General features: G+C 41.2%; 1 protein-coding gene across 1 annotated transcript in view; it reads left to right on the top strand.

The window, feature by feature from the left end:
• Positions 1 to 26,289, top strand: part of LOC108575141 — a 232,234-nt gene that overhangs the window by 10,954 nt on the left and 194,991 nt on the right. Inside the window, exons 2-3 of the mRNA XM_017937867.1 lie at positions 23,036 to 23,287; positions 23,790 to 23,903. Of these exons, the coding sequence (XP_017793356.1) occupies positions 23,036 to 23,287; positions 23,790 to 23,903 (366 nt within the window). The remainder of the gene's footprint in view (positions 1 to 23,035; positions 23,288 to 23,789; positions 23,904 to 26,289) is intronic.

Consider the following 26,289-nt stretch of genomic DNA (forward strand, 5'->3'; position numbering starts at 1 on the left):
ACGAGGAGGACTGTGTTTGCGCGGCGCGTCTCACCTCAAGGTTGCCAGGAATCCGTCGTCTTCGTCTATTTTCATGCACGCTGGATTTCCGCGCGTCTCGCGATAAGTTTATCTTAAAGATGAAAGTCTGATACAGAACTATCGTAGGTAGAGAACATCCGTTTCGATTTTGCCAGAGTAATTAGATAGTTTTCGTATAATTACTGTCATTTACTGTGTTTGCTGTCATTTTATACGTTACTTCGGTTTTCGTTTAAAATTTTTTTCATTGTTTATAAAATTCTGCAGGCCATTACACAATAGACAAAATTGGTAGACATAATTTCAAAATTTTATTTTAATCTATTACCTGTATGTAAGGTAAAGGTACCAGTAGTTGACCAGTTCAGAGAAATCCTCCACACGAACAATAGTAACCACTTGCTCTGTGATTAAATAGCGAGAGTCGATGCCTGAAGATACTCTTTAAGCCTTCTAGATTATGGAACAAGACAAATTTTTTAAAAAAGTTATGTTATAAAAATTTTAAAAACATATTTAAAAATTCAGTTATTGCTTCAGAAGTTGACCACTCTTAAAAATGAAAAAACTAGTAATCGACCCTCTGTTCGTTAGTAGTTGACCACTTATACTAGAAGGAGGGTTGAAGCAATAATGTTGGCGATCATTTTAGTATCGTTTATTTTCAACAATTACCAGCACAAGTTATAATTAGAATGGAAAGTAGAAATAAAACAAGTTCAATTCGGGAACAGAGTAGACGTTGCGAGTTCTGCTCGATTTCGTGGGCTTATTGACATGAGAAACTACAGTCTTCCACTCATAGTCCAGCACATCAGGCTTCTCTGGCCACTTCCATAATCGCCCGTACATTTCGGGTTCGCAACATAAGTAAATGCAATTTAACTTTCATTGACACTGGACGGAGTCAATAATTGACCGTGGATGCAGTCAATAGTTGACCATGCGGTCATCCACTAAAAGGCAGTATGCTACAAAATTTAGAACTATATTTTGTACTTCTAACAAAGTTAAATGCAAAATGGATACATTATAAATCGTAAACAAATTTAAATAAATCACGTCAGTAATTAATAAAAACCCCGGTCAACTTCTAAATATTATTAGAACAACAAGATTCAGAATTTGACCCCCGAATAAACAAAAACGTTGTATTTATCACTTAGAAAGCGCTGTGAGAATTTAATAAGTAAATAATTCAGTCACGAAGAGTTCGCAACGTATGGATTTGTTTACCTGAACCGTATAGCTGTTCTTAACAGAAACGTTAAGGAAATAGCAATATAGAGGCATATTACTTATCTTAATGAATTTAGACGTCCGTTGTTACTACGCATACTTCATTTTACATGTAATTGTTTTGAAATTTAATCGATAGATGTCTTGGCATGTTAGGTGCATTTTTTTTTCAAAAGAGCATGGCTTATAAAAACCTTATTTTTTACGTTTTTCTAAAAACTGGTCAACAACTGGTACATGGTCAACTACTGGTACCTTTACCTTAATTACGCTTAAGGGGGGAGACTCATGTAACAAGTCAAAAAATTTTCTTTTGCTTAAATCAATAGTAATACGTTTGAAAAATATGTTTGTGAAGTTGTAAACTGAAATTCGAAGTATTAATAAGGCTGCAACAGATTTTATAGCTACGCGTCACGCATACACCAGTTACATAGGCGACGAAGACACAAAAACGTACATGGCAATTTTAGTTTTGAATCCTTATGGCTACGATTTTCAAATGTGAAAAGTGAATGTGTTAGTCACGTTGGAAAATAAATGGGTAGGGGAGACTGGGGATCAAAGTTACAATTTTAAAACGACCGACAAAACATTGAAAATGACCGAGAAATAATGCAGTTATTTTCTTCACTATGAACTAATCTATTGTTAAATTTATCGTACTTTAAGATTCCGAATTTAACATATTGCAATTAGTTTTTCGTAGGGAGTCATTAATTTGCAACTCGGCGAAACGTAACTTCTAACTTCGTCGTCAGCCTTAGGATAAGTTGTTACAAAGAAAAAAAAAGTTGCTTTTCAGTGAAACATTTCAATTTCTGATGAAATAAAATACAATTCTATGATTAATGTTTATTTATTATGGTTCGGGTCAACAAAAATATAAGTATTATCTTTAAAAAAAAATACTAAAACAATACAGACTGATTCATCTAACTTGACGACCTGATTGCTTGTAAACTATTCGCTGTACGAAATAATGTTTGAAGCAAAAATTGCACGATTTCAAGGGGAGCATATGTTACAGTAATTGTTTTTTTTTTTACATTGTGTTTATACATAAAGTTTTGAAGGTCGCCATGATTTTTTTAAATGGAACACCCTGTATTTCTTTCCGGAAATTAAGGTGTAAATGTAGGTGTAATATGTCTAAAATGTGTATTTATTGAGATATTTGCCTGTTCGGCAAAATACTTTATTGCTCACAGTTCAGGTATATGTACAACCTGCCCCAAACAAGCGAAACAAAAAGCCCCGATCGACACCCGTGTCAATTTATGCGAATATTCTGCTTATGTATTGAAATAGTCTAGTAAAAACTAAATGTCAGTTGATCCATAAGGACGAAACAATTTATTATTTCGACGTTAAATAATTGAAATAGACCAGAAACTAATGAACGACAAATATGTACATTTCTATACGTGACTAGGTGGTTGCTTATAACCACAAGATTCGCTGTCACAGATGCTATTAAAATGGATGACAGAGTGGCGTGATCGACTCACATGGCGAAAACAATTGAAAGCACAATCTTATCTCTTTTCGTTTTAAAGTTATACCCATTGTAACAACTTACCTCCGCAACTCCTAGCCCCAGGTCTCCCCTACTCGGTTTCGGAATATAAAAAAAAAACCAAAAACTTGGAGGTAAAGGTAAGTTAACATATGTCTTTATAAAAACCTGTGAAATTATTGCGACATAGCAATAAGGAGAAATGTTAACTCCGCTGATGAAATGGTGTAATTAAAATTCAATTCTGGATAGGAATACAAATTTTTCACCGGCACATACGACGTGGAGCAGCTGAGAAGGCAGAAACACTGCAGCTTAAATAGAATTATGGAGTCTGAAACAACAACAATTTGAACAACAAGAATTTTTTGAATAAGTGGAATGTTTGCTGAATGTGTCTGAAATAATAGATTAGCAAAAAACAGGTATAAGTTTCTAAAAATTCTTACTTTTTAATACTTAAAACTTTAAACGCGTTTTTCTCGAAACGACTTTTTTCAAATTGGCGTGCAGCATAACTCAAAAAATATTCAATCAATTGGCTCTGGATGAACTTACAATTTTAACGATATTATTAATTTTAATTACTGTTATTGCATGATTAAAACCAACGCCATTTCCTCAATTTTGCATCTTTTTTTAGAAAATTTAGGTTCATCCAGAGCGTAATTTGATAAAGAATAGAAAACTGTATGAAGCTTTTTTTTTAAGTGAGTTTAACGGACGGTAGACTGCACGCGGATTGACTACGTCGACGCTGAGGCCGCGGCGAAATACCTCTACAGTTTCTAATAATCGAATTATTTTACACTAAAAAAAATATTTTCTACTTTCTTAATGTTGAATAAAATATCGTAAAAGTTTCAAAAAGATCTATTCGATAGTTTCTGAAGAATAAATTCACAAACATCACCTTATTTTTAGCGAGTTACACGAGTAACCCCTTAGGGGGGGAACCCCAATCGATGAGCATTAATTTACACGAAAGTTTGTTAGTGTTTTCTGCAGAAACTATGCTGTGGATTGTTTTGAAACTTTGTGGGTATTTTTTTAAACTTTAATGGACTAAAGAAAGAATGATTAGTTGGCAAAAATGAAAGTTTTTTCAAGAAGTTATTTAAACATTTGTCAGGCCGTGTTTTTAAAATGTCGTACGTCGTGCAGCATAGGGATTGTTTTATTCATCTGAGATAAAAAAAAATCAAAGAAGGTTCTGTACTCTAGGAAATTGCGTAGATAGCTCAATTTATGAAAATAATTGCAACATTGACAAAATGGTGGCAGTTTGAATAAAAAATTTCGATTTCCGGCCGCAATTTTTCACTCCATTGTACAATTAAACACATTAACTTAAACAATTTTATTATTTTTTGTGGTTTGCCCTCTGTAGGAGATATTTATGTAAATGTCTGCAAAGGTAGAAAGAAATCGGTTAAATATTTTTTGAGTTATGCTGCATGCAAGTTTGGGAAAACTGGTTTTGAGAAAAACGCGTTTAAAGTTTTCTCCGGTACATATATGTAGGTACTTACTTACATACATGCGTGACATGCTATGTTAATTCTTCGAATTCCGATCTACACTTTGGGGACATATTCTCAGGATATAAAACTATCGATTTATACAAGAAAAAAAAATTGGTTTTTTCGATCCGTCAATTGCGGTTCCCCCTTTAAATTACCTCCAAGTCGTGTAGATAGTCTTGTTCATTCACAGTGCAACAATTGACAGAAGGTACATACGTCAGAAGATCCCAGCAACCAAGCAACAATGATGAACGAATTGTTTTGACCTCACCCTATTACTCAGGGGTTAAACAGATCAGCGAGGAATTTATCGGAGTGTAACATATGCAGTTTAGCGAGCATTTTTCGCTGACTGGAATCCTCTGGAAAAATTTCTTCCACCGTCCGACGAATGACGTTTGATCGATCCCGTCGTGACATTTGGCCGCGGTTCAAGATCTTTCCTATCGTTCACTTTGCTGAGCTTCACATTCGCTTCTAGGGTAACACACGCGTGCACGAACGAGAGGCGGCATGAACCAGGGATGCTACTGTAATTGCATCACATCCGTAGCACGGTGCATGCGCTCCACTCGCGTGCTCTCGTATAGATTTATTGTACTTCTAATTATACCGTGTTATTCTTGCTAGAATACCATCTCGAACCAACCTCTAGGAATTTTTCTGAAACTTGTCGCGTTCCATTATTCTTAGATTTATTCGTTGATTTCCCGGCGTTGCCCGGGCTTGTTCTATCTACTTAGAACATCAACATTTGTCAATTCAAAATGATGGAGAGAGAGTAGGGTGTTCAAGTTTCATGGCAGCTTATATTTTGTAAAATTTGGTCCAGATTGGTCAGAAGGTTTAAGAGTTAATAAGGAACATACATACAAACAGGCAAACAGACAGTCAATTTATATTATAAATTACAATCAAGATCCCTGGTAGACGTATAAAGATCGTAAGTCCACTTTAATGACACACTTTCTTTATCTACTGGTTTATTGGTTTTAAAAATGGTCGATGGCACGTTATCAGTCGACCACGTCGCGCTTCACAAACTGGGAATTAGTTGTGGCGTTTCTACCGCGTGTGTCGTCTGGGATTTCTTCCTCGAAAAGGGTTTCTCAATTTCATTTGTCTCTTTATCTGAACGCGTGCCAAATACCGCACCGACCTGCCACGATAACGATAACTTATCGCCAATTGCTTAACTTATCTCGACAACCTCTTTGCCCTCGCGTCTCATCCGACTTCTGTTGGTTAAACCGCCTCGTTAACGCAGAGATCTCTCGAAATTGGCCATGTCTGATCCCCTGCTTTCGAGCCCATTCTTGACCCTGCGATTACGCTAATCCTTCAGTGAATCCACCATCTTTTATCATCTAAATATTGCTTTTAAATGTTGCTACTATGGGAATCTTGAGAATACAGAAGACTTAAAAATTCTTCTGTAGCTTAGTGACGTCATTGTAAAAATTCTATCAGTTGTACGCTATTTTTTAATAAAAGAAGGTGCGATAGAGTTAAAGGAAACGGTAAAAAGTGTGGCGTTCGCGGACGGGGAGTATGTAGGTTTATCTCTCGGTGCAGTGAACGTGCGCGGGCACCTAACGCACGGCGAAACACCTGGAGATATCCAGCAGGATATACAGTTAGTCGACCTTGTCTGGAGTTAAAATAACGTTAAAAAATAAAAACGTCACGCCGACGCATGGTATTTATTGGCTTGCGCCATGGGGCCAGCGTGACCACCGACGAAGCGGAAGAAAGCGCCGCGCGGAGGGGGGAGCAAAGAAGCCACGAAGAGAGGTATAAGGCAAAAGAATGCAGTTCTTGGTGCATTCCAAGTCACGTGCCTCTCTGCACGGCCTGTAATTTTATTGTCGTGTGAATATATATCGTCGTCCACTTAAACGCCTGCTGTCTTTTTCTTCGTCGCTCTCGCCAGTGATCCCGCGGGTCGCAAGGTCGAAATTATCCTAAAGTGGCTTGCTCTAATGACTACTTCGTTTTTTATTCCCAAGTAAATGGAGCGACAAGATGACGATTAATAATTTCCATTACCTTTTCCATCGTTAATTTTCTTTTCTTTTACTACTTTTTACATTTATGAAAAACCTCATGACAAATCGATTCATTCTTGGCAAAAGATGTTTCAACGTTAAGCTACAATTTTCAGTACAAATTGACTCGTAAGTGTTTTATCATTTTTCTCGCATCTTCCCTGAAAAAAGTTCAGCTGGCTGAAGAAATACCTAATCATTTTTCATCGGTCGATTCGCGTGTACAAGGGTGCTGTGCACGGGGGTGCATCGTCACGTACAAGCGTGCGTTTACATTGTGTGTGTATGCATAGCCACGGTGCACGTGTGTGCCGCCCTCGTATTATGTCACAGCGTGGCCGTGCTGCGCGCGCGTGTGCGCCACCGGATCGGGGTCAATGAACCTGACGTGTGCACGGAGCGTGCCGACGACCCTCGAATTTCCATACGCGCACCGGTCACCGTAACACCGTTCGAAAAAATTCGAACACGCCGCAATTCTGCCCAACTATTTCTCTTCACCTTCACGTTTGCATGCAATTAACGCGCGATTTTGCCAGGAAGATCTCTTTTCCTTTAGATTTCAGGGGTTCTGTCTTCTTGCTCCTCGAATTAGAATGCCAAGAAATTTTTTCAAACATTTCGAACAACTGACCTAGCCTATTTTTTTTACGGGTTATTCTTTTGTTTAAATGCCATTCCAACGTCACTCATGCTAGCTTTCTTCATGTTCTACGATTGCCTATGATTAAATTTCCTTGCCACTGTGTAGTAAAAGTAAAAGAAAGAAAAAAAGAATCGGTAACCGCAGCGGGAAATGTCGCTTGATAAATACCGGTTTGCAAGAGATAATAGTTTCAGAGGAATCCCACAGACTTTTCGTAAAAAACACAATTTGCCAGCGAAATCTGCTGCCCGTATTTAGTGGCGTAGTTCCCTTTTCTTTTTTGTTTCTTTTTTGTGTTTACTTTTATTATAAGCTTCTTTGTTTTGTTTGAATAAAACCAGGAAATACTTTTAATGAGCTTAATATTTTAAGGTTCTTGGATACGGGACGTGGTTGTTAAGTGAAGTTGTACCGGCAACGGTCATTAAAAACTCACCAGGCACTCATGGTTTACGTCAATTTTCTTTTTGTTTTCAATTCACTGTTCGGCAGTGTTGAAGAATTAAAAAGGGAACTGTTGGTAAAGGTCGCGCAGGTTCTGATTGTTCACAGCCGATATGCGGAATTCGAGCAGAAAAGACCTTTGAAAAGTGCACGAAGAGGCTGGTTGATGAGCGAAACAGTCGGGTGGAGGCGCGTGTCTGCACGAGAGGCACGCTTCTGAACAAAAACGGAATGTCTGAAGTGGCCCCGTGTTAAAAGTGCACGCTCCAGTTTCTTCCCAGCCTTTTCTGGGCTTTTTTCGCGGCTTTCGAACCGTTTCACGGGGGTGGGGGGCCTCGTACGTGAGAGGAATGCTTGCCTCGCGACACGAACAACCGCCTACCGGCTCGGATATTCGACCAAATGGGGGACGAACGTCTTATTTCGCGCTGGATCGCAAGATGGGAATGATCGAACCAGCTGGAGGACGACGTTCGACGTTCAACTCTCCGCAATGCTCATTAGTTGCACGTCTTTTGTGGTCATTTGCAATTCAGAGAGCCCACTGTGCGCTCGGTTGGCCCTTTCTTTCAATGAACTTTCGCAGAATCGCTGTTTTCTGTACCTAGAAATTCGAAAAATAGGGTATACCTATATTTGGGAATTTTTTCAGGCACTATTACATTTATTAGCTAGAAAAAAGAAAAGAAAAAGATCTCTCCAAAGACCAAACTTGTTCCTCTGATTCCCGTCGACGGGTGCATGTATCGTTTCTTACGTATTACTCAACTAGTCCTACTCGAGATCCGAGTATTATTATAACGTTATCGTTTCGCTATCATTCATCGCTGACACCAGGCCCCTTCATTACGGAACATCGGCTTAATATTAAACGAATGTAGAAACCTGCAGCGTGCTAGTCACTTTCACTTATTCGTCCGGTCGAAGGTGTTGATGAAAGTGTCACAGGGTGGATGAGTCACGCTTCGTGTGACAGGTGGTTTCTACCCGCTTCGAGACCTCCTGAACTATTTTCCACATGCTAACAGCCCTCTGATAGATGCCCCTTTGTGACGATCAGCCATGTATTTCGTTACAAAGTCCGATATTTCCGTTGTGTACTTTTAACCTTTCATCCGTGTGTGAGTTGAAAAAATTTCGCATAAATAAAAAAAATGGCGAAATGAGTGGAAACAGTGGGTGTAATAAATATTGAAGCAAATTACGAAGGGTTTCTCTCGCGGAGGAGGCGGTTCCAGCTTCAACGTTGACGTCTTCAGGTGAATAGGACTCGGACAAAGGGGTGGGCGGGTGAGGCGGAAAGCGGGCCAGGAAAGAAAGCTTGGAAGAAGAAGAGGGAAGGGGATCGTTATGGAAGCATAAAAAGCTTCGCGACGAGATAATAGCTCGCGAGAACGCCGGAGAACGGGGGCCTCGTGATGCATGCAAGAATGACGACAGAGAAAAGGGGGCCGAGAGAAGATGTGTACACGGACAAAAAGTCCGGGAGAAAGAGAATGAAGAGCAGAAACGAGGGATACGGTTTCGTATGTAGGCCAAAGGGCTGCTGCTGCTGTGATCAATAAATTCCTCTTCGTCCCCTCAGAGTTCAAGCCTCGTGCTGTAACTTGGGTCTACCGACTGATCCTATCCAATGCCCGAATTGTGTTCGGTTAATTCCTGTGGATTTAGTAGAAATGTGCGAAGTACTCGAAATTTCTCTTCCGAAGTCAGAGAAGTTAGAGACGAAGCTAGAGACTGAGATTTAATCAGCCAGATTCTGTCACTTGAGGGACCGTCAAGAACGTTGTGAAAATTCCAGGAGCATTTCGAATAGCCAGCGTCTGCGATGCAAATCAGGTTGATTACAGCAACTGGTCTCCCTCGAGAGATCTCGAATCAAACTTTACTCGGTGAAACACTAGCCAATTTGTTAGTCAGTGTCCCTCGATTGTACAGAGTCCAAACTTTACTCGTAATTATTCACCTATACTGTAGGAAGAAAACACACAGCGATCGAAGAAAGAGGTACAAGAGATGATCCGTGCTAGTCATGTTCGATCAGGCCACCCTACCCTTTCCATTTCTCCCTCGCGCGCACGGCTTTGTGTCGCGCTGTCTCTTTGTCTGGCTTCACTTTCTTTCACGGGCAACTAGGCTAGCCGGTAACACATAGAGCAGCAGCAGCTGCGGCAGAAAAGTTTCCTTGCTGCGCTAGACTAGCCGACCAAGTTCTTTCGTTTAATTCTCGCTCAGCTGACTGCGACTCGCTTTCACCGTGCTTCCCTCGCTCCGCTGGGCTTGGACGTTCTTTTTTTCAGCCACGTTCCACACGACTCTACACTTCTTTTTATCTGCTTCACCCGATACCTCGACTCTTGCTTTTCATACAACGTTCAATTATGCAGCGAAAATTTTGGAAAATCACTCTGACGAATGATGGAGTCTCAAGTGCGAGCGATCAGTGTTTCTAAGAACAAGGTCCCACTTTGAATCCACTTGTTGGGGTTGATCGATATACAAGGGCTGTTGTCGATAGGAAATTGGTCCAGTCGGTTAAAAATAAGTAAAGTAAAATAAACCAAGAGGAACAGGTCAAGAATGTATTTCTTATTTACTTCTTCGATCCAGCTAGTCGGTGGTAAACAAGCGTAGACACACACAGGCTCGGCTGTTTTCCAGGGGTAACCCGTTCCCATTTATCGGAAAAGCCAGAGCTGCGAATGGATTTCATTAACGTCGTTAGGTCCGCGGTATCTTCAATTACCTCCGCGGTACAAATCAATATAGCAATCCGGTGTCGATGATCGAGTTCGGGCAAATTCATTAGCAGGGCATGAAACGCAATTTCCAGAGGCAATTCGAGGCGACTCGTGCGCCAGGCACTGCAATAACCGGACCTGTTCTTCGATTTCATATCCACGATCCACTTCCAAACGAACTTCTATCGTCGTAGGTGAGTCCTGATTACAATAATAATGCGATTTTATTATGAAATTATAAGGTGGTAGGTAGAAATAGCAATGATAACCTACGGTGTAGGGCTTGGAAGAATAGAGTAACGCAGAAGTTACGAGAATAAAAATATTTCATTCTGATGCACTAGATCTACAAAATAATTACACTACACTTATATACTTCTACAAAAACAGTGCGAAGACTTGGAACAATTTGAAAGATTGCACTTGTACATTTGTTCCTAATTTTTCGTACGTACATTCGGGGAAGATTGGACTTTACGAAGAAGATGAAGAAGAAGGAAAAGAGAAGCCACGACCAACCGGAAAATAGGTTCTACCCCTCTGATCTCCACCTCTCCTCTTACTCCTAGTTCGTTTCTCCGCTTTTCCAACCGTCGTTCGACTGGAAACTATTTTCAAAATGGAAAGGACTTCAAAAGGATCATCCTTTCGACGACTTGGAGAGATAGAACACAGCGGCAGACTTCTTTGACTTTTCGACGATTGTCTTCTATTTGCTTTTCATCTTCAGTTCCTTTAAAGTACAAGTGGAGACACTTGCTAGACAATGAGATTCGTAATAAAGTACTGTTCTGCGTGACAGGGACCGTTTTTCGGGAATGATCTCTCGCGAAACTCACTTACACAGGTATAATTCAACTCTACGAGCGAGTGGCGCAGATGTTTTAGACGCAGGCGTCAATTACAATTTTGCCCGATGCGTCGATTGAACTCGATTGAGCGAAACAGAAAGCGGCCTGTTGCATTTCGTCACGAACGATACCCGGCAAGTGAATATTTCCAGAAATTCGACTCTTCGAATTCGTATCTCTATACGATTGTTCCTTTCGAGAAAATTTCAAATATTCCATCATCGAGGAATCTTCTTACGTTGCGATAGGTGAAATTTGTCGAAATGACAGAGGTTCTTTTCGAGGGAGCGTGGAAAACGTGCAGGGACTCCCACGTAGCTCGCGGAGGGCCATCTCTCGAAAGAGTTATACATAAAAATAGAGCTGGACAGTGCACGTGTGCCATCCCTGCTCTTCGTCTTCTCTCGAGTATTTTCCCGACTATTCTCGTCCCGCCCGCGGACATCCTTGCTCCGCGTTTCTTTCGTCCAGCTAAATGAAATACGCTGCCACGCTGTTTTTTAAACGTTCTCTGTGTTTCCTGTCTTTTTTCACGTCTAAGTTGGATTAAAGAATCTTCTTAAGAGGGATGAAAGTTTTTGCAGAACGACAGGTTGAGGTCAAAGTCTCGGTTATTGGGACCTCGTTCACCAGGTCTGGGAGAGGAATGAGAAAAAAGGAACAACCTGGGTCGAGGCGTTGTAAACAAGCCATTAGTCATGAAGCTTCGGTCTCACAGACCGAGAGAAGTGACTCATTTGGGCATTGCTATTCTACCGGCGTGCGTTCGCCGGTTTTTCGCTCGTGGCCGAAAAGTCAAGGTTACTTCTGCGAAAGGATTGTTCTCGGAATGAGATGTGATCGACTCATGCCGCGGTAAACGGAACAACTCACCGCTTGCTAACGATTTTCTTTCGTCTGCGCCGAGTAGCTGCTGATCCTTCTTTTTGAGTAGAGCCGTAAACTAAAATTCCCATTTCAATATTTTGTTACGACTAAGAAAAGAAAAAGAAATTATTCTTAAACGTCCAAGGCCATTTATCCGGTCCCCAGGATAACTCTTTAATCAACGAAATCTTGAAAGAGAGGGTTATGGTAAAGATATTCGCGGAAGATGGAAATATGTATGTAAATCTAGAAATAGCTTCGGCGAACGTAGTCCTCACAGAGGTGGATGCCACGGTAAGGGTGGAGATTCGATATTTCGAGCCCTATCTGGGCGTTGCCCGATAAAGCTTGTCGTGAAGGTGGACTCGACGAGAAACGAGTTTGGTGGTGGGGCTCAAGGGTGCTGGGTAACCGCGGGTGTGCTGGAATAGGGGTATGCTCTGGCCAAAGGCGGCTGGATTCGTTTTAATCAAACCCCTCGTAACTTCGAGAGACTGCTGGCCAGAGCTACATTGTCGCGTCCACCGCGAAAAATTCTCTCTCGTTTTTACGCGTCTCACCTTTTCAAGCTTGCATCCTGTCCTATACTTTTTTCCCATCGTTTTTTCGCTCAGATGCCAATAAGAAATTCATCCTGGCTGTGCTTGTTCGGAATTATCAATAGACCTAATGCTACATTAAATATGTTAAAGATGAAAAAAAGGAAAAAAGAGAGGAGACAGTTGTTTTTGTTCTGTTTGAAAGATAAAAATGGAGCAGGATTTTGGGGAAGCGATATAGAGAGTGAGAGAGAGAGCGAGAGACAGTAGAGGTGATTAGTTTAGGAGAACGACTCGTGTTTTCGATGGAAGGTTGGGAATACCGTTGCATCCTCTTTAAGGCCGGTTTCTCCATCCCCCGCAAATATACCATATCGCCCATTCAATCGTGCCACGCCACCGTGACGACCTCTGTCACGGGTAACACGGTACAGGGATAATTTATTAAAGATAGGTACATCATTAGGAAACTCATTAGGCATATCTACCCTTCATCAATCGCAACCGCATTTCGTAAGGAGAAAAAGAATCGGTAGCCTAAGGATTTCTATTAAGCACAGCTCTCTTTCTACAATTAGCATTAACAGTTTTTGAAAAATTCTTACTATATAAAAAAATCAGTTTCTTCAAGTTCTATCATATTATAATCGAATGGTTCTTGCTTTCGAATTAGAAGTAGGATAGCGTTAGAGATCGAGTGCCGTGAAATTTTAGTTAAATTCGTCACGTGTTAGATAGTGCGTGCTACGTAATGAAAATCACGATAAGATTAGAGGACGAGATGTAATAAAGATATAACAATTGAATTCCGTCGCGAGTGTTTTATCGAACAACGGCCGTCCGACTTTTGAATTTGGTTCGCGAAGGGCGCGTTAAAAAATGACGATTGAAATTCGTTTGGAATTAAAAGCGAGAAATTTCAGTCCAATCAATGTAGACCTTTCGTCTTCTTTTCCGAAACGAACAACTGTGTCCATGGATACTAGAGTCGCCGATCTTTAAAATATGACTACTTACTTGGTTATCGATCGTTCGGTGAGACACACTTTCCATGGATTTTTATTTATTCACAGACGAACGAGTGATTCCATCACTTGTCTTGTCAATTTTTCTAATAAACGATACTTTTACAGAAACGTGAATAATTTAAAGAATGATTTCCAATTGTAAAGTCTTTTCTCCAGTGTAATTTACTATTTTTTGCGCGTATTTTCCTCATCTGTTGAGAAATAACGCGCGGAGAAAATGATGATTGAAACGTCCTCAAGCGTTCTTCATCTCGGAGCCTCTGGGACACGCGACACAGGACAGGCGAACGATCGTCCAGTTTCTAATCGTGAACACACTTTTTCGACGTCGATCGACGTGCAAGATGATCGTTCGAACGCCGAACAAATATTGTGCTATCGGCTTGAATGGCCCATATTGCAGTTTCAGTCTGTTAAAGGGGTCCACATCCGATCTTGCGAGCCTGGCGATGTTTTGTTCCCTTTTCGTTGCTCGATATCGACGGAATAGTATTGGTAGGCTATCGAGCCAAGAAAAATTTTCTTTTCGTTCCACGAGACTTTTCTTTCAGCAGTATCTTTTTAATACGACAAAATCTCCTCTCTTTAAGTACCGTACAATTTAGATTTTTTTCAAACGTGTAAAGTATTCTAAAGTATTTACAATCGTTAAGGTGTCATCGATTAGTTGGACGCGTTCTTCATTTCATGCAATATAGTTTCTACATTTAACAAAGTTTATAACAGCCTTGATATTTTATAGATAAACTGTGGTACGACGGAACAACTGATCGATACTTGCACCTCTGTACTTTATTATACAGGGCGTTTTAAGAATGCTGATTCAAGCTTAATTAGTTGGAACATAATTTTCTAGAAAACTCTGGAAAAAATTCTGCACTATCCACTGCTGCATTGATTGAAAATTTCGTAATTACCACAGCGATGTGATAGAATGTTCTATCTCCATGAAAGTGTCCGCAAAAAAGATCTACACAATCATTCGATGCATTTATTCGAAATTATAAACGAATATCATATTCGTTGGTATCGATACCAAGAGAAGGACACAAGTCCAACCCCTTTGCTCCAGCGCGTCCACGAGCCGTGCTCATCCAAATTCATGAGACACCCGGTATATAATCGAGTGTTGAACGGGGCTGCTAGCCGGAGTTGAAACCGACCGACCGCTGCAAGGTCAGGCGGTGGCCTCCAACTTCCGGTGGTGGTATTCTCACACATAGACATATCATACGTACGCAGCATAAAAGGGGGCATTCCCTTTCCCCTCTGTTCCTCCTCCGCATCACCCACGCACCCCTGCTCCCTCCTTTTATACCACCCCCACCTCCACCTCCTCCTCCTACTTTCTCGTTAGGTATCCTTCTCTCTCTCTCCCCCCTCTCTCCCTATTTATCTGTCTATGTATCTATTCACCTATCTATTTATTTATGCATCTATATGTACACGTATATCTCGAAGTCTAAACGTCATTTTCCGGCCTGCTCTTCGACTTCCTAGAGGTCTTCCATGTATACGTCTGCCTTTGTTTTTCCATTTTCGCTTAATATAGGTTACACGATTTCTAATCTTTCTGATTTCCGTGGGGTTTCTTCATCGGAGAGAGGACGTATTGCAAGAGAGTCCTTAAGCGATATATGAAGAGGAAGAAGATATTGGGAAGAGGTGGTGTGAAAAATATCGAAATCGGATCTACGTGAGGATTCCTATGAGCAATAGTTCTTCCTCCGTTTCGAAATGGCGTTTTCCTCGGTCGTAGAGCGATCGCGCCGCTCCAGGCCCGTCTTCCTTTCTCTTTGCGTCAGCAGACAGTGCAGAAAAACTCACCTAATGTAGTTGCACGCTGGCCCACCTGGAGTTCTTAACGTTTGCGCTGAATCACGTGGACGAGGTTAATCTAATTCGAAATGATTTTGCGAACGATCGATGTGGTCTATTTATCAAATCTTCCATCGATATTCCACTGGGTATACGAAATTTGAACTTATTGTTAAAGATGGAATTACCTGTCCAGGTAAAGAGATTCGACAGTGATGTATCTAGGTCACCTAAATCAATCTTTATCACCGGATTTTTTCTTTAATTTGACTCGTTCGTCAGATGAGTTTTCCATTTAGAGTAAGAAAGGGATCGTAGAAAGCACAGATCTAGCTGATGCTCTGCAGAGAAAAATTCTAAACGAATACCTGTTCTATTCTTCTTAGAACGAAACGCTGAGAATAAATCAAATATTACAGTGCTCGTGTTTTCTCTCGATCGATGCAAATTTCGCGATATCGCGAAAACCGCGGAGTAGAAGACCGAAAGAAACAACTCTTTGTAATACCTGCCAAGCAAACAGACAGGCAGGCGTTCGCTTCGGTTCGATCGTTCAACTAACCAGTCAGTCAGCCAGTCTGCCAGCCAGCCAACCAACTAGCTAGTCAGCCAGCCAGTCAGTTAGTCAGACAGTCAGTCAGCCAGCCAGCCAACCAGACAGCCAGCCAGCCAGCCAGTCAGTTAGTCAGACAGTCAGCCAGCCAACCAGACAGCCAGCCAGCCAGCCAGCTAACCAACTAGCCAGCCAGCCAGCTCGTCAGTTAGGTGGCCAGAAAGAGGTCACCACAACCAGCCACCACTCTTTTTCCTTCTCCCCGTTTGGCTCTCTTGATCCAGCATCGCGCCACGGTCCTCACCACGCGGCCTATTTTCACGAAAAATACACGAGCGCGCGCATGAAAAGCGCGCGCTGCACCAGCAGCAGCGAAATAGGGACAAAAGAGGAACGAGAGAAACAGGCTCGGTTGGAAAAGAGGGTCGAGCGGCGGAGGGTGGCGCTTGCTTGCTAGCTCGCTCGTTCGTTAAAGAGAGAGGCGGATACCTAACGACGCCACGAGGAATGGAAAAAAGATCTTTTGTCGAGGAGTGCAACCATCCCTCCACCACCTCCTCCTCATCCATTGCCGCCACCACCCCTCGGTCCACTCGTAATTCCCGGGGAAATAGGGTTCACGTTTCGACGAGAGCTCGTCCGCGCACATATCTCGTTTCTGCCGTGCGTATTACTGCGCACTCCTCCTCCCTCTCCACCCTTCTTGCACCCCGCAACGCCTTTTTTTTCTTTCTCCGCTCTCTCTCCCTGTGTATTTTTCTCTTCCCTCGGGTTTTTCCTCGCGTCGCCTCGATTGCTGTGTTCCACGATCCTGATTTTTACCAAGAATATTCAAGTTTTCTCTTTGGCCAGGATGTTTCGTGGAATAATTATTTCTTGTCGAAGAAAGAGCAACGTTCAGGATAGAGGAAGATCCTAGTTGTCCTCCTTTTTCTCTATTTTTCATTTTCACGTGTAATTTTCAGGGTTCAGCATTTTAGAATTTCTAAATTTTCTAGCTGGCAAAGTTGCATCGTGGAAAAGAGCGATGTTCAGGAAAATAAAACGATCGATATCGTCCCCTTTATCGCGGAAAGCGTTCGTCACGCTCGCAGATTTCTATGTGAGTTAAATAACAGCAATGATACACTTAGAAGGAAGCAAGTAAGTTCAGCTGGTACCAGTTTCTATTCGAACATTCTTCGTAAAAAGTTTTTCTCCTGTGCAAAATACTTGATCGATCGTTCATTTTTCCCTTGTCAGAAATCATTTCGAGTGGTATTTCTTTTTGGTGGCACGGTGCAAATTGCGGTTGCCACAATTACGTTTACTTGGCTTGCGCTCGGCCTAATTACGTTTACTTTATTTACGGTCGCTCCACTTACGACCCCTGGCCAAGAAAATTAACGAGATTAGCGATAACCGAGCTTTCTTCTGCGCTCCCTGCCTTCCCCAGCGATCCGCCCACCGATATACGAATAAATTACCACAGATCGTCCGAGTTTTTTCCTGCGTACGTGGGCTAATTAACCGTAGCGAATAGCGAATCTCTAATCATTGTAGCTATCGAGGAAAACAGGTGGACGCAATATAGGGGAGACCGGAGATAGTAGACCAGTTTTTCAGTTTTCGATTTTCAATAAATTATGTCGGCAAAATATCATTATAACGATATTGTATTTGGTAAGACATATATCTGACTACCTGATTAAATTATTAAAGTTAACTTAATGTTATAACAACTAAGGTATTTTAACGTTTTTTCTAACATCTTACAAGCTGGTCAACCAGACCCATAGCCGGGGTCGGTAGACTTACAGTATGGGATAGGTTGACTAGGGGAGAGTCGTGCAGTACCGGCCAGCTACTTAGTACATTTTAAGGTCTAAGTAATAAATAATGTTAGTAAAAATCATTTAAAAATAGAATAGAACTGTTATTTAGGCACGTCTACAAATATCACAGGTAAAGTGACCGATATTTTTTTGATCCGTACACTTCACGTGAGCCCAACCATTGCAGCTATGAAAAATAATTTCTATCGTACGGAACACCAGTGTAAACGTTAAACGCCTTAGAACTCTGGTAATACTGAAGAAAAAAGAACTACAGTACCGGCCAGCTACTTAGATAGTAGATTTTAAGGTCTAAGTAATAAATAATGTTAGTAAAAATCATTTAAAAATAGAATAGAACTGTTATTTAGGCACGTCTACAAATATCACAGGTAAAGTGATCGATATTTTTTTGATCCGTACACTCCACGTGAGCCCAACCATTGCAGCTATGAAAAATAATTTCTATCGTACGGAACACCAGTGTAAACGTTAAACGCCTTAGAACTCTGGTAATACTGAAGAAAAAAGAACGTCGCCGGAATACGTTGCTCAGGACTATAGTATTCATTTGTTTTTCCATCAATAATGCTGTCAACTAACAGTATAAGCGAGATCTAGCTTTGGCCGGTACTGTACGCTGACCGGTACTGCACGACTCCCCTATAGGTACAATCGGTTAAGAAAACGTTATTTGTAACTTATTTTAGTGGTAATAAAGTAACATAATGTCGATAAAGTTGTTTTATTATAAAATATTACTTATCTTTCTCTCATATTTTAATAATAAACTAAAAGTTTGTTTTCAACAAATTAAACATAAATTGTAATGTATTTGTAAGTTAATCAATTTTAAACAAAACATACAAATCGCTTTTTTAATCGCTTCAGTAACGAAAAGTTAATATAAACTGATAAATTGTAATAAAGAATTAGTGGACCAGTTAGTCATGTAACCCCGGACGTTAGTTAGTCAACCAGCCTCCACCGATCATTTTGATCAATTCATGTTTCAATAGGTCGTCTAATAAACAAACTTAAAAATATTCCTTTAACATTTACTCTATTGTGACTACATAGAGCGTGAAAACATAAAATCTTGAAGAAAAAATATTTACTTAGGTAGCCAATTTTTCGATAAACGCTGATAAAAAAAAAGAATAAATGACATTGTAGAAGTGACTTGCTTCTACGATAAATTTTTTCGTGGCACAGCACAGTTCGGTGCAATGTTATTAACAGTTAGTCTACGTACTCCTTAGGACAACTAGTCCCGGTCTCCCCTACCTACTGTTTCGATGGGAAAAACTTTCTTTTTGGGGTGAAAAAAAAATCCAACTTTATTAGTAGGTACAATTCATTTACGAATGCTGCCGAAAATGTTTCACAAAGATTTAATTATTCCGAGGACTAGGTAAAGAAAAGAAAAAGAAAAGGAAAGAGAGTTGACTGTGCGGCGCGACAAGTGTTCCATAAAGAAGAAAGGAAAGAAAGATTAGGCGATCGTATCGCGAGCAAACTTCTCGAAGAGTTCGAACTTTCGAAATGGGAAAATAGGGCGTAAGAGGGGAAGAATAGGGCGGCGTTCGGTGGAAAATAGGGACACGGGGAAAGTTGGCTTGCTGTGACGAGCCAGCCAGGCATTCCAGTCGCGTGAAATACAGTTTTAAAGGGTGGCTTGCGTCATCGCGACGTCTGTTTATCGAATATCGGATCGACTCTCGTCGTATGTTGGAAACGAGAGCACAGAAACAACGGGGACTCCATGTTTAGACCTCTACCTATAGATGTACAAAGAAAATGAACGTGGTTCTCCTGCTATCACGATTTAATTTTCCTTCTTTTCTTAACAAATAGAATTCATGATAGAGGGCAAGCCGTTTCGTGATTCAACAAGTTATTGTACTTTCTCTTACAAACTGGTAGTAACTCTGCCATTTTGTCAAGTCATTTGTATTATTTTGAACCCATTTCGATAGCAGGTCCTTTAAACGAGAAAAAACCTGCTCTTAAATAATAGCCAATACTGAACGTTGGAGTGAAGTGAGAAAGCTGCCTCGTAAATCGATCGATGAATCGAATAGACGCGTTGTTTCGTGGAATCGGGAGAGAAGAGAAGCAGCCAACCAGCCGGGTGAAGCAATATCGAGATGCACCAAGCGAGTCGCAGAGTGCATTGTACCTCGCGAGCTCGGAGGCTCGGTCTCGTGTTCCCAGCGTGCTTTCCGGCATTGTATGGCGGCCGAGAACGCAGCCGCGAGCACGTGCGGTGAATAAAGGCAAAACTAATGACACACTGAGGGATTCGGAACAGCGACGGCCGCGAAATAAAGCCCGCGACCAGGGAAGAATGGACCGTGACTTTTCCGCCCTCCGTGTTCGGCTCTCGCGCGTATTCGCGGGGGACGTTGTTAACGCGAAGGGTTGAAACAATGCGTATCGTTCTTTCTTTCTTTCTTTCTTTTTTCTAACGGCGAAGTTGAAGTCGCTCTGGATGGCCGTGCAGTTTTTCATCAGTCGACGTTCTAGGGTTTTGTCTCTCAGACAGGGTCAGATGTAGTCGTCGAATGCTACCATCAAATATCAGAATTCCTCTTCATTTTCTCTTTATGAATATCCTGGATATTCCAACAGAGAATTATCAGAACGATCTAAGTATCGCAAATAAATTCACTCTTAATTATAGAACCTACTTATTGCCAATACAGAGGGAAATACATAGGGTCAGAAAAGTGAACATGAGCGTGAAATTACCGAAAAGCATACCACCGTAATTAGAGAGCCGCCTCTAACGTAATCCTTAATAGGTACCTATCTTACACGCCACGAACCACCGAGGGACGGTTCTTTTTCGATTCAATTCTACCTCCCCAATCGAAATTCTTGCCATCGTTTCTCCGCTCTATTTGTCGCGATTATTAACCCGTGGATCAACGTAGAATACGTCATCGTTGCTTGGGAACGATTCCTCCCAGGATCGAAACACGGCGAATTCGAGGCAAGACACGTAGGTACGTGTACGTGTTTCGTATACGACACAGAATGATTTATGCCTTTTGTCGATCGACTTAAACGGAGTCTCGCATTTTAATATGGTCTACTGATCTGGAACAAAAAATGCACGGTGTGTGGGCAATGCTTTGAATGACCTTGAATGACCTTGATTATGCGAATAATACGGGTCATTGTTCTTGCTCTTTCTGTGGCCAAAATATCTACCACGTCAACAGACGCATGATGCGCGGCTTAAAAATGCCGCCAGTGTCCTTCGACCACCTCTGCGACGGCTCCACTCATCGAAGCAGTTATAACGCAGTTACAATCAGTTTTAGTTTTTAATTTTCAAATTCAAATTTTTCCTCCGCACACTTTCATTATTTATAGAGGATCGAAGTTTTTTGTCTCGGGAAAACGACCGACTATTATACACCGGTGGAATAAGCAGGGAACGTGTCGGCTATCTATGATCTAGAATCCGTGGACAACGCGATTCTTTTCCACGCCTCTGATCGTGTTGTTACCGAGCGGTAGAAGGTGGAAATGATAGTGATTAGAGTCACGAAAGGTTCCGTAGGAAGTTGGCCAATGGCCCTCATTTTAGATTCGCCTTTAAAACCTTAAACGAAGAAACGTGCAGTGTGCCATGGTGTATAATATGTACTTTCTATCTAATCAGGAAGTGGTTGGGAATAAAATGCAAATGCATTCGAGTTTGTTTCACGGTGTTTTATTTTATCAAACCAGTCGGTTTTTTTCACCGCGGAAGAAAAAGAAAGAAAGGAAAAACAATGAAAGGGTGGAGATAAAGGGAGAAGGAGAGAAAAAGTGAAATTGTCGTCGGGGCTAAAGTATATTTTGAGTGAACGGAGGAAAAAAGAAACGAGAGGAATTGAAATATTCTACGGTGGAAGGAAGAATAACACGCGTGTACCGTTCCGTTTCGATCCACGTTCGGAACGAGGGGAACACGAAATGGAGCGCGAGTAGGCATCGCGGAGGGGAGTCCAGGTGAATCGTGGTCGAAAGTGGTGGCAGTAGTGGGAGGCAAGCCGCATCTGTAGTAGGAGAGGGTTGTGGTAGGTCGCGGGAGCAAAATGGCCGACCGTTGGTTACCTTGGCAACTGAACGGGTGGTGTCTGAACGTCGCCCAGAGGCGGAGCTTGTGCATCATGGCGGCCATTACTAATCCCCACTCCGACAGGTATCGCCGTCTAGTGACTAATCGTAGAATTACCAAGCCTTGTTTTCCCCGCGCTTTTGCCCCATATTTCCACGTCTGTGTATTTCATCGCATCAAATTTGATATAGCACATCTTTATTCATTGAAATTCTTCGAAATAAATATCGATTTGACCGAACCGACTCGTTCATCTAATAATTTCTCTGTTTTTCTTCTGGTGTAGGTATATTTCATTTCTTTTCAGGTCACGTTTTCTATGAAAAATTACGAAGAAACGAAAGGGGAATGAATGACCTGTCAAGGCTGTATTCTTTCTTGGTAATATAATGTTGTCGTATAATTCCCAGGGGAAAACATTTCACAGAGTTATTGAATTGAACAAGTGTTTCTTTTTAATACGAATGATCTTTCGTGAACGAGACTTCATTTATTCTCCTGCGCGAAGAGAATAAATAAATGTAGAGACAATGAGGCGTGTGTAAATCCCTTTCGGAAAACATCGCCGCAAGCGCCGGCCACAGAGGCCATTAATGTTGATTTATGTATTAATTGGCTGACGCGGCACGACTGTGTCGGGTCATGCGTGTGCCTTTGAGTTCGTTGCGCTGCATGGGAGGAATGTTGATCGTTCGAAGCTCGCTTTCGCTTGGAAAATTTAGCGAACGTACGTCGAAACCGTGCCTCGTCCCGATAACTTGAAATTCTAACCGGGGAAAGGTTTTTCGAAAACCTTTAAGAAAGAAAGCACACTGTCACTTTTATCGGGACACTCTCGACACGGTGATCGGCCTGTGTATTAGGCGAACTTCAATTAGCGATCGCGTTCGCTGTTCCCTGGCGTCGAACGAAGTCCCGGGAGTAAACCGACCGTGAGAATTCACCATTCCCTTCTCGATTAACCCTTTTAACACCGCTGTTCGCCATTTATGAATAATGGATATTATTAATCGACCTCTATTCGATAGCCTCTCTACATTCCTGTTTCTTACTATGCAAACGAGGTAGAAAAAAAGAGAAAGTTTCGTTTGAAAAATGACTCTTCCTCCGTAATTTTCAATATCTTATTATCGAGATGGAGAAACGTGACTAGTAAATAAATAAGGTGAAAGAGGGGACAAGGTTCGATTCGGATATAATTTGGCGGGTGCGACAGTTTGTTGAAGGAAATTCTTGGAAACATAAACAAACGTCTTTCTTGCAGATCCTCGTAGAATACGACGACGTAGAGTGGCAACGAAGGGAATGGCTATCGCCGCACAGGGACGCGGTGTTCTCGTTCTTCTTAGTGGAAAAGGGTCTGAATTGGGCCGAGCGACCTGACCCCAGGCATGCCAGCCTTATCGCCATCGATCACCACAATCACGCGAATAATAACCACCAGCATCATCGTATCAACGGGAAACCCCTGAGGGGTGCCACTGCTGTCGCGAACACGGTCGCCTGGCCGGCTCTAGTAAGTGTGCTTTGTCCTTCGTGCTTCGACCGCCCCTGAAAGCCTCACCCTTCTTCATTTATCGATTAGAGAACCCTTTGCGTTCTAACATCAACCGTTCGACTCTCGCGTCCTTTCATCCAACGTCGTTCATTTTACTTTTCGATCCACCCGCTTAAAGTGTCCATTCTAACAAGGAGTGGAAGGAAAATTGAAAGCTCGAGTAGTACAGTGTCAGTACGGGAAAATGTTGTGCAGTTTGCATAATGCAAAAGCGCCTATGATCCTTCTTTATGTCCAACTAGGTTCATTGAATCTCTTCGCGTCTTACAATTGTAATAGTTTCACTTGATAGATGAAGCGAGTTTTAATCCTAATTACAATTTAGATATTAAAACTTTTAAGTTTCGTACTTCATTGGAATGTTCATAAATTTAGACATTTTCGAGGGCATGTTTTTAATACAATTACTTGTCAACGGGTATGATTTTTATTTAATCGTTCAATTGAAATTCATTTGCAGACTTTTTACCCCCTGGTGGCGCGTGCAGAGCTACCGGAAGACACGATGCCCCTCGAATTCATGCAGGATCGAAGGCTTGACTTCGTCGACTACTCGAAGCTGAAGCCGTTCACAGTGAGTATCATCATAGAAAATTGAACCTCCAACCTTCGAAAAAGATCCACTTTGAATAATGATTAGACGGGTTTTTAATTCGTTAAGACGTCTTACTTTTCCCCCTCCATCGTCTCTTTCACCTTTCGATAAGCGTTCAAGTAAAAGTTGCACACAAGTTTCCTAGATCGACCAAGCCACCTCTTCACAACTGGAAACTTACTTCGTTAGAACGGTGAGGAAACTTGGAAGTAAGTTCCGAGGCTATTGACCTATCCGACAGCTCTCGGGGAACCGTTGCCGTGTCTGCGAGTAATCTTTCGCGGGGGATGCTGATCCTAGTTGGCGATAACCGATCGCCTATAGGTCATCCACCTTTGGGGTCTGGTAGGGGGGGCTGTGTCACCTTTTTTTCCTTTTCAACCAATATTTTTCAGCACAATTTTTTAAAGACGGACGAAAACATTCCAATTCTTTTTTTCTTCTTTATTTTCGCATTGTAGGGGAGATCGGGGCTAGTTGTCCTAAGGAGTACGTAGACTAACTGTTAATAACATTGCACCGAAGTGTGCTGTGCCGCGGAAAAATTTATCGTAGAAGCAAGTCACTTTTACAATGTCATTTATTCTTTTTTTTTATCAGCGTTTATCGAAAAATTGGCTACCTAAGTAAATATTTTTTCTTCAAGATTTTATGTTTTCACGCTCTATGTAGTCACAATAGAGTAAATGTTAAAGGAATATTTTTAAGTTTGTTTATTAGACGACCTATTGAAACATGAATTGATCAAAATGATCGGTGGAGGCTGGTTGACTAACTAACGTCCGGGGTTACATGACTAACTGGTCCACTAATTCTTTATTACAATTTATCAGTTTATATTAACTTTTCGGTACTGAAGGAAACGAAGGTTTCGTTACTATAGGTATATATTTATATTATATTTACGTTTCTATAACTCTCTACGCTTTTGTTGCTACTGTAAAGATTTAAATTGTTAATTTCGATGTTAAAAAAGCGATTTGCATGTTTTGTTTAAAATTGATTAACTTACAAATACATTACAATTTATGTTTAATTTGTTGAAAACAAACTTTTAGTTTATTATTCAAATATGAGAGAAAGATAAGTAATATTTTATAATAAAACAACTTTATCGACATTATGTTACTTTATTACCACTAAAATAAGTTACAAATAACGTTTTCTTAAGCGATTGTACCTATAGGGGAGTCGTGCAGTACCGGTCAGCGTACAGTACCGGCCAAAGCTAGATCTCGCTTATACTGTTAGTTGACAGCACTATTGATGGAAAAACAAATGAAGTACTATAGCCCTGAGCAACGTATTCCGGCGACGTTCTGTTTTCTTCAGTATTATCAGAGTTCTAAGGCGTTTAACGTTTACGCTGGTGTTCCGTACGACAAAAGTTCTTTTTCGTAGCTGCAATGGTTGGGCTCACGTGGAGTGTACGGATCAAGAAAATATCGATCACTTTAATAGAAGTTATTTTTCATAGCTGCAATGGTTGGGCTCACGTGGAGTGTACGGATCAAAAAAATATCGGTCACTTTACCTGTGATATTTGTAGACGTGCCTAAATAAAAGTTCTATTCTATTTTTAAATGATTTTTACTAACATTATTTATTACTTTATGAGAAAATTTCAGAAAAACGATTTGTCCCCTGTTATTAAGCACCCTTTGTACTTCAAATTACTTTTTTGAAATTTCATTTTTACCAACATTAGCCCAAGTTATAGTATAAAAACTTAGAGTGGCCGGTACTGCACGACTCTCCCCTGGTCAACCTATCCCATATCTAAGTCTATCTACCTCGGCCATGGGTCTAGTTGACCAGCTTGTAAGATGTTAGAAAAAACGTTAAAATACCTTAATTGTTATAACATTAAGTTAACTTTAATAATTTAATCAGGTAGTCAGATATATGTCTTACCAAATACAGTAACCGTTATAATGATATTTCGCCCACATAGTTTATTAAAAATCGAAAACTGAAAAACTGGTCTACTATCTCCGGTCTCCCCTATCTAAGTAGGTACGGTAAGAAAAGGACGAAACGATAAACTTGCACCTATTCTGTCTATTGGAAAGGGCGGGCGAGCGTACTCGAAAAGTTTTTACGATCGAGCAGGCGGACACGGATACGGGGAATTGTTTCCAAGTAATTAAACTAGCGGAACTTTTACCGTTAAAAGTTTTCTCCGGTTCGCCGAGGAGGATTGTAAGACGTTCACATGCGGTGCGAAGTTCCACGAAGAGCGCGGTCAGGATCAGCTGCGCCGAGTTTCATGCGCCGATCCTTTCGTATTAAGGACGATTACACCGCGGAATTAGTTCCACTCGATGGGGAAAATGGCGTGTTTCATTCAATGGTCCCTGTTCCA

The sequence above is a fragment of the Habropoda laboriosa genome, unplaced genomic scaffold (genome assembly GCF_001263275.1).
Source record: "Habropoda laboriosa isolate 0110345459 unplaced genomic scaffold, ASM126327v1 scaffold18, whole genome shotgun sequence".
In the NCBI taxonomy this organism is placed as follows: domain Eukaryota; kingdom Metazoa; phylum Arthropoda; class Insecta; order Hymenoptera; family Apidae; genus Habropoda; species Habropoda laboriosa.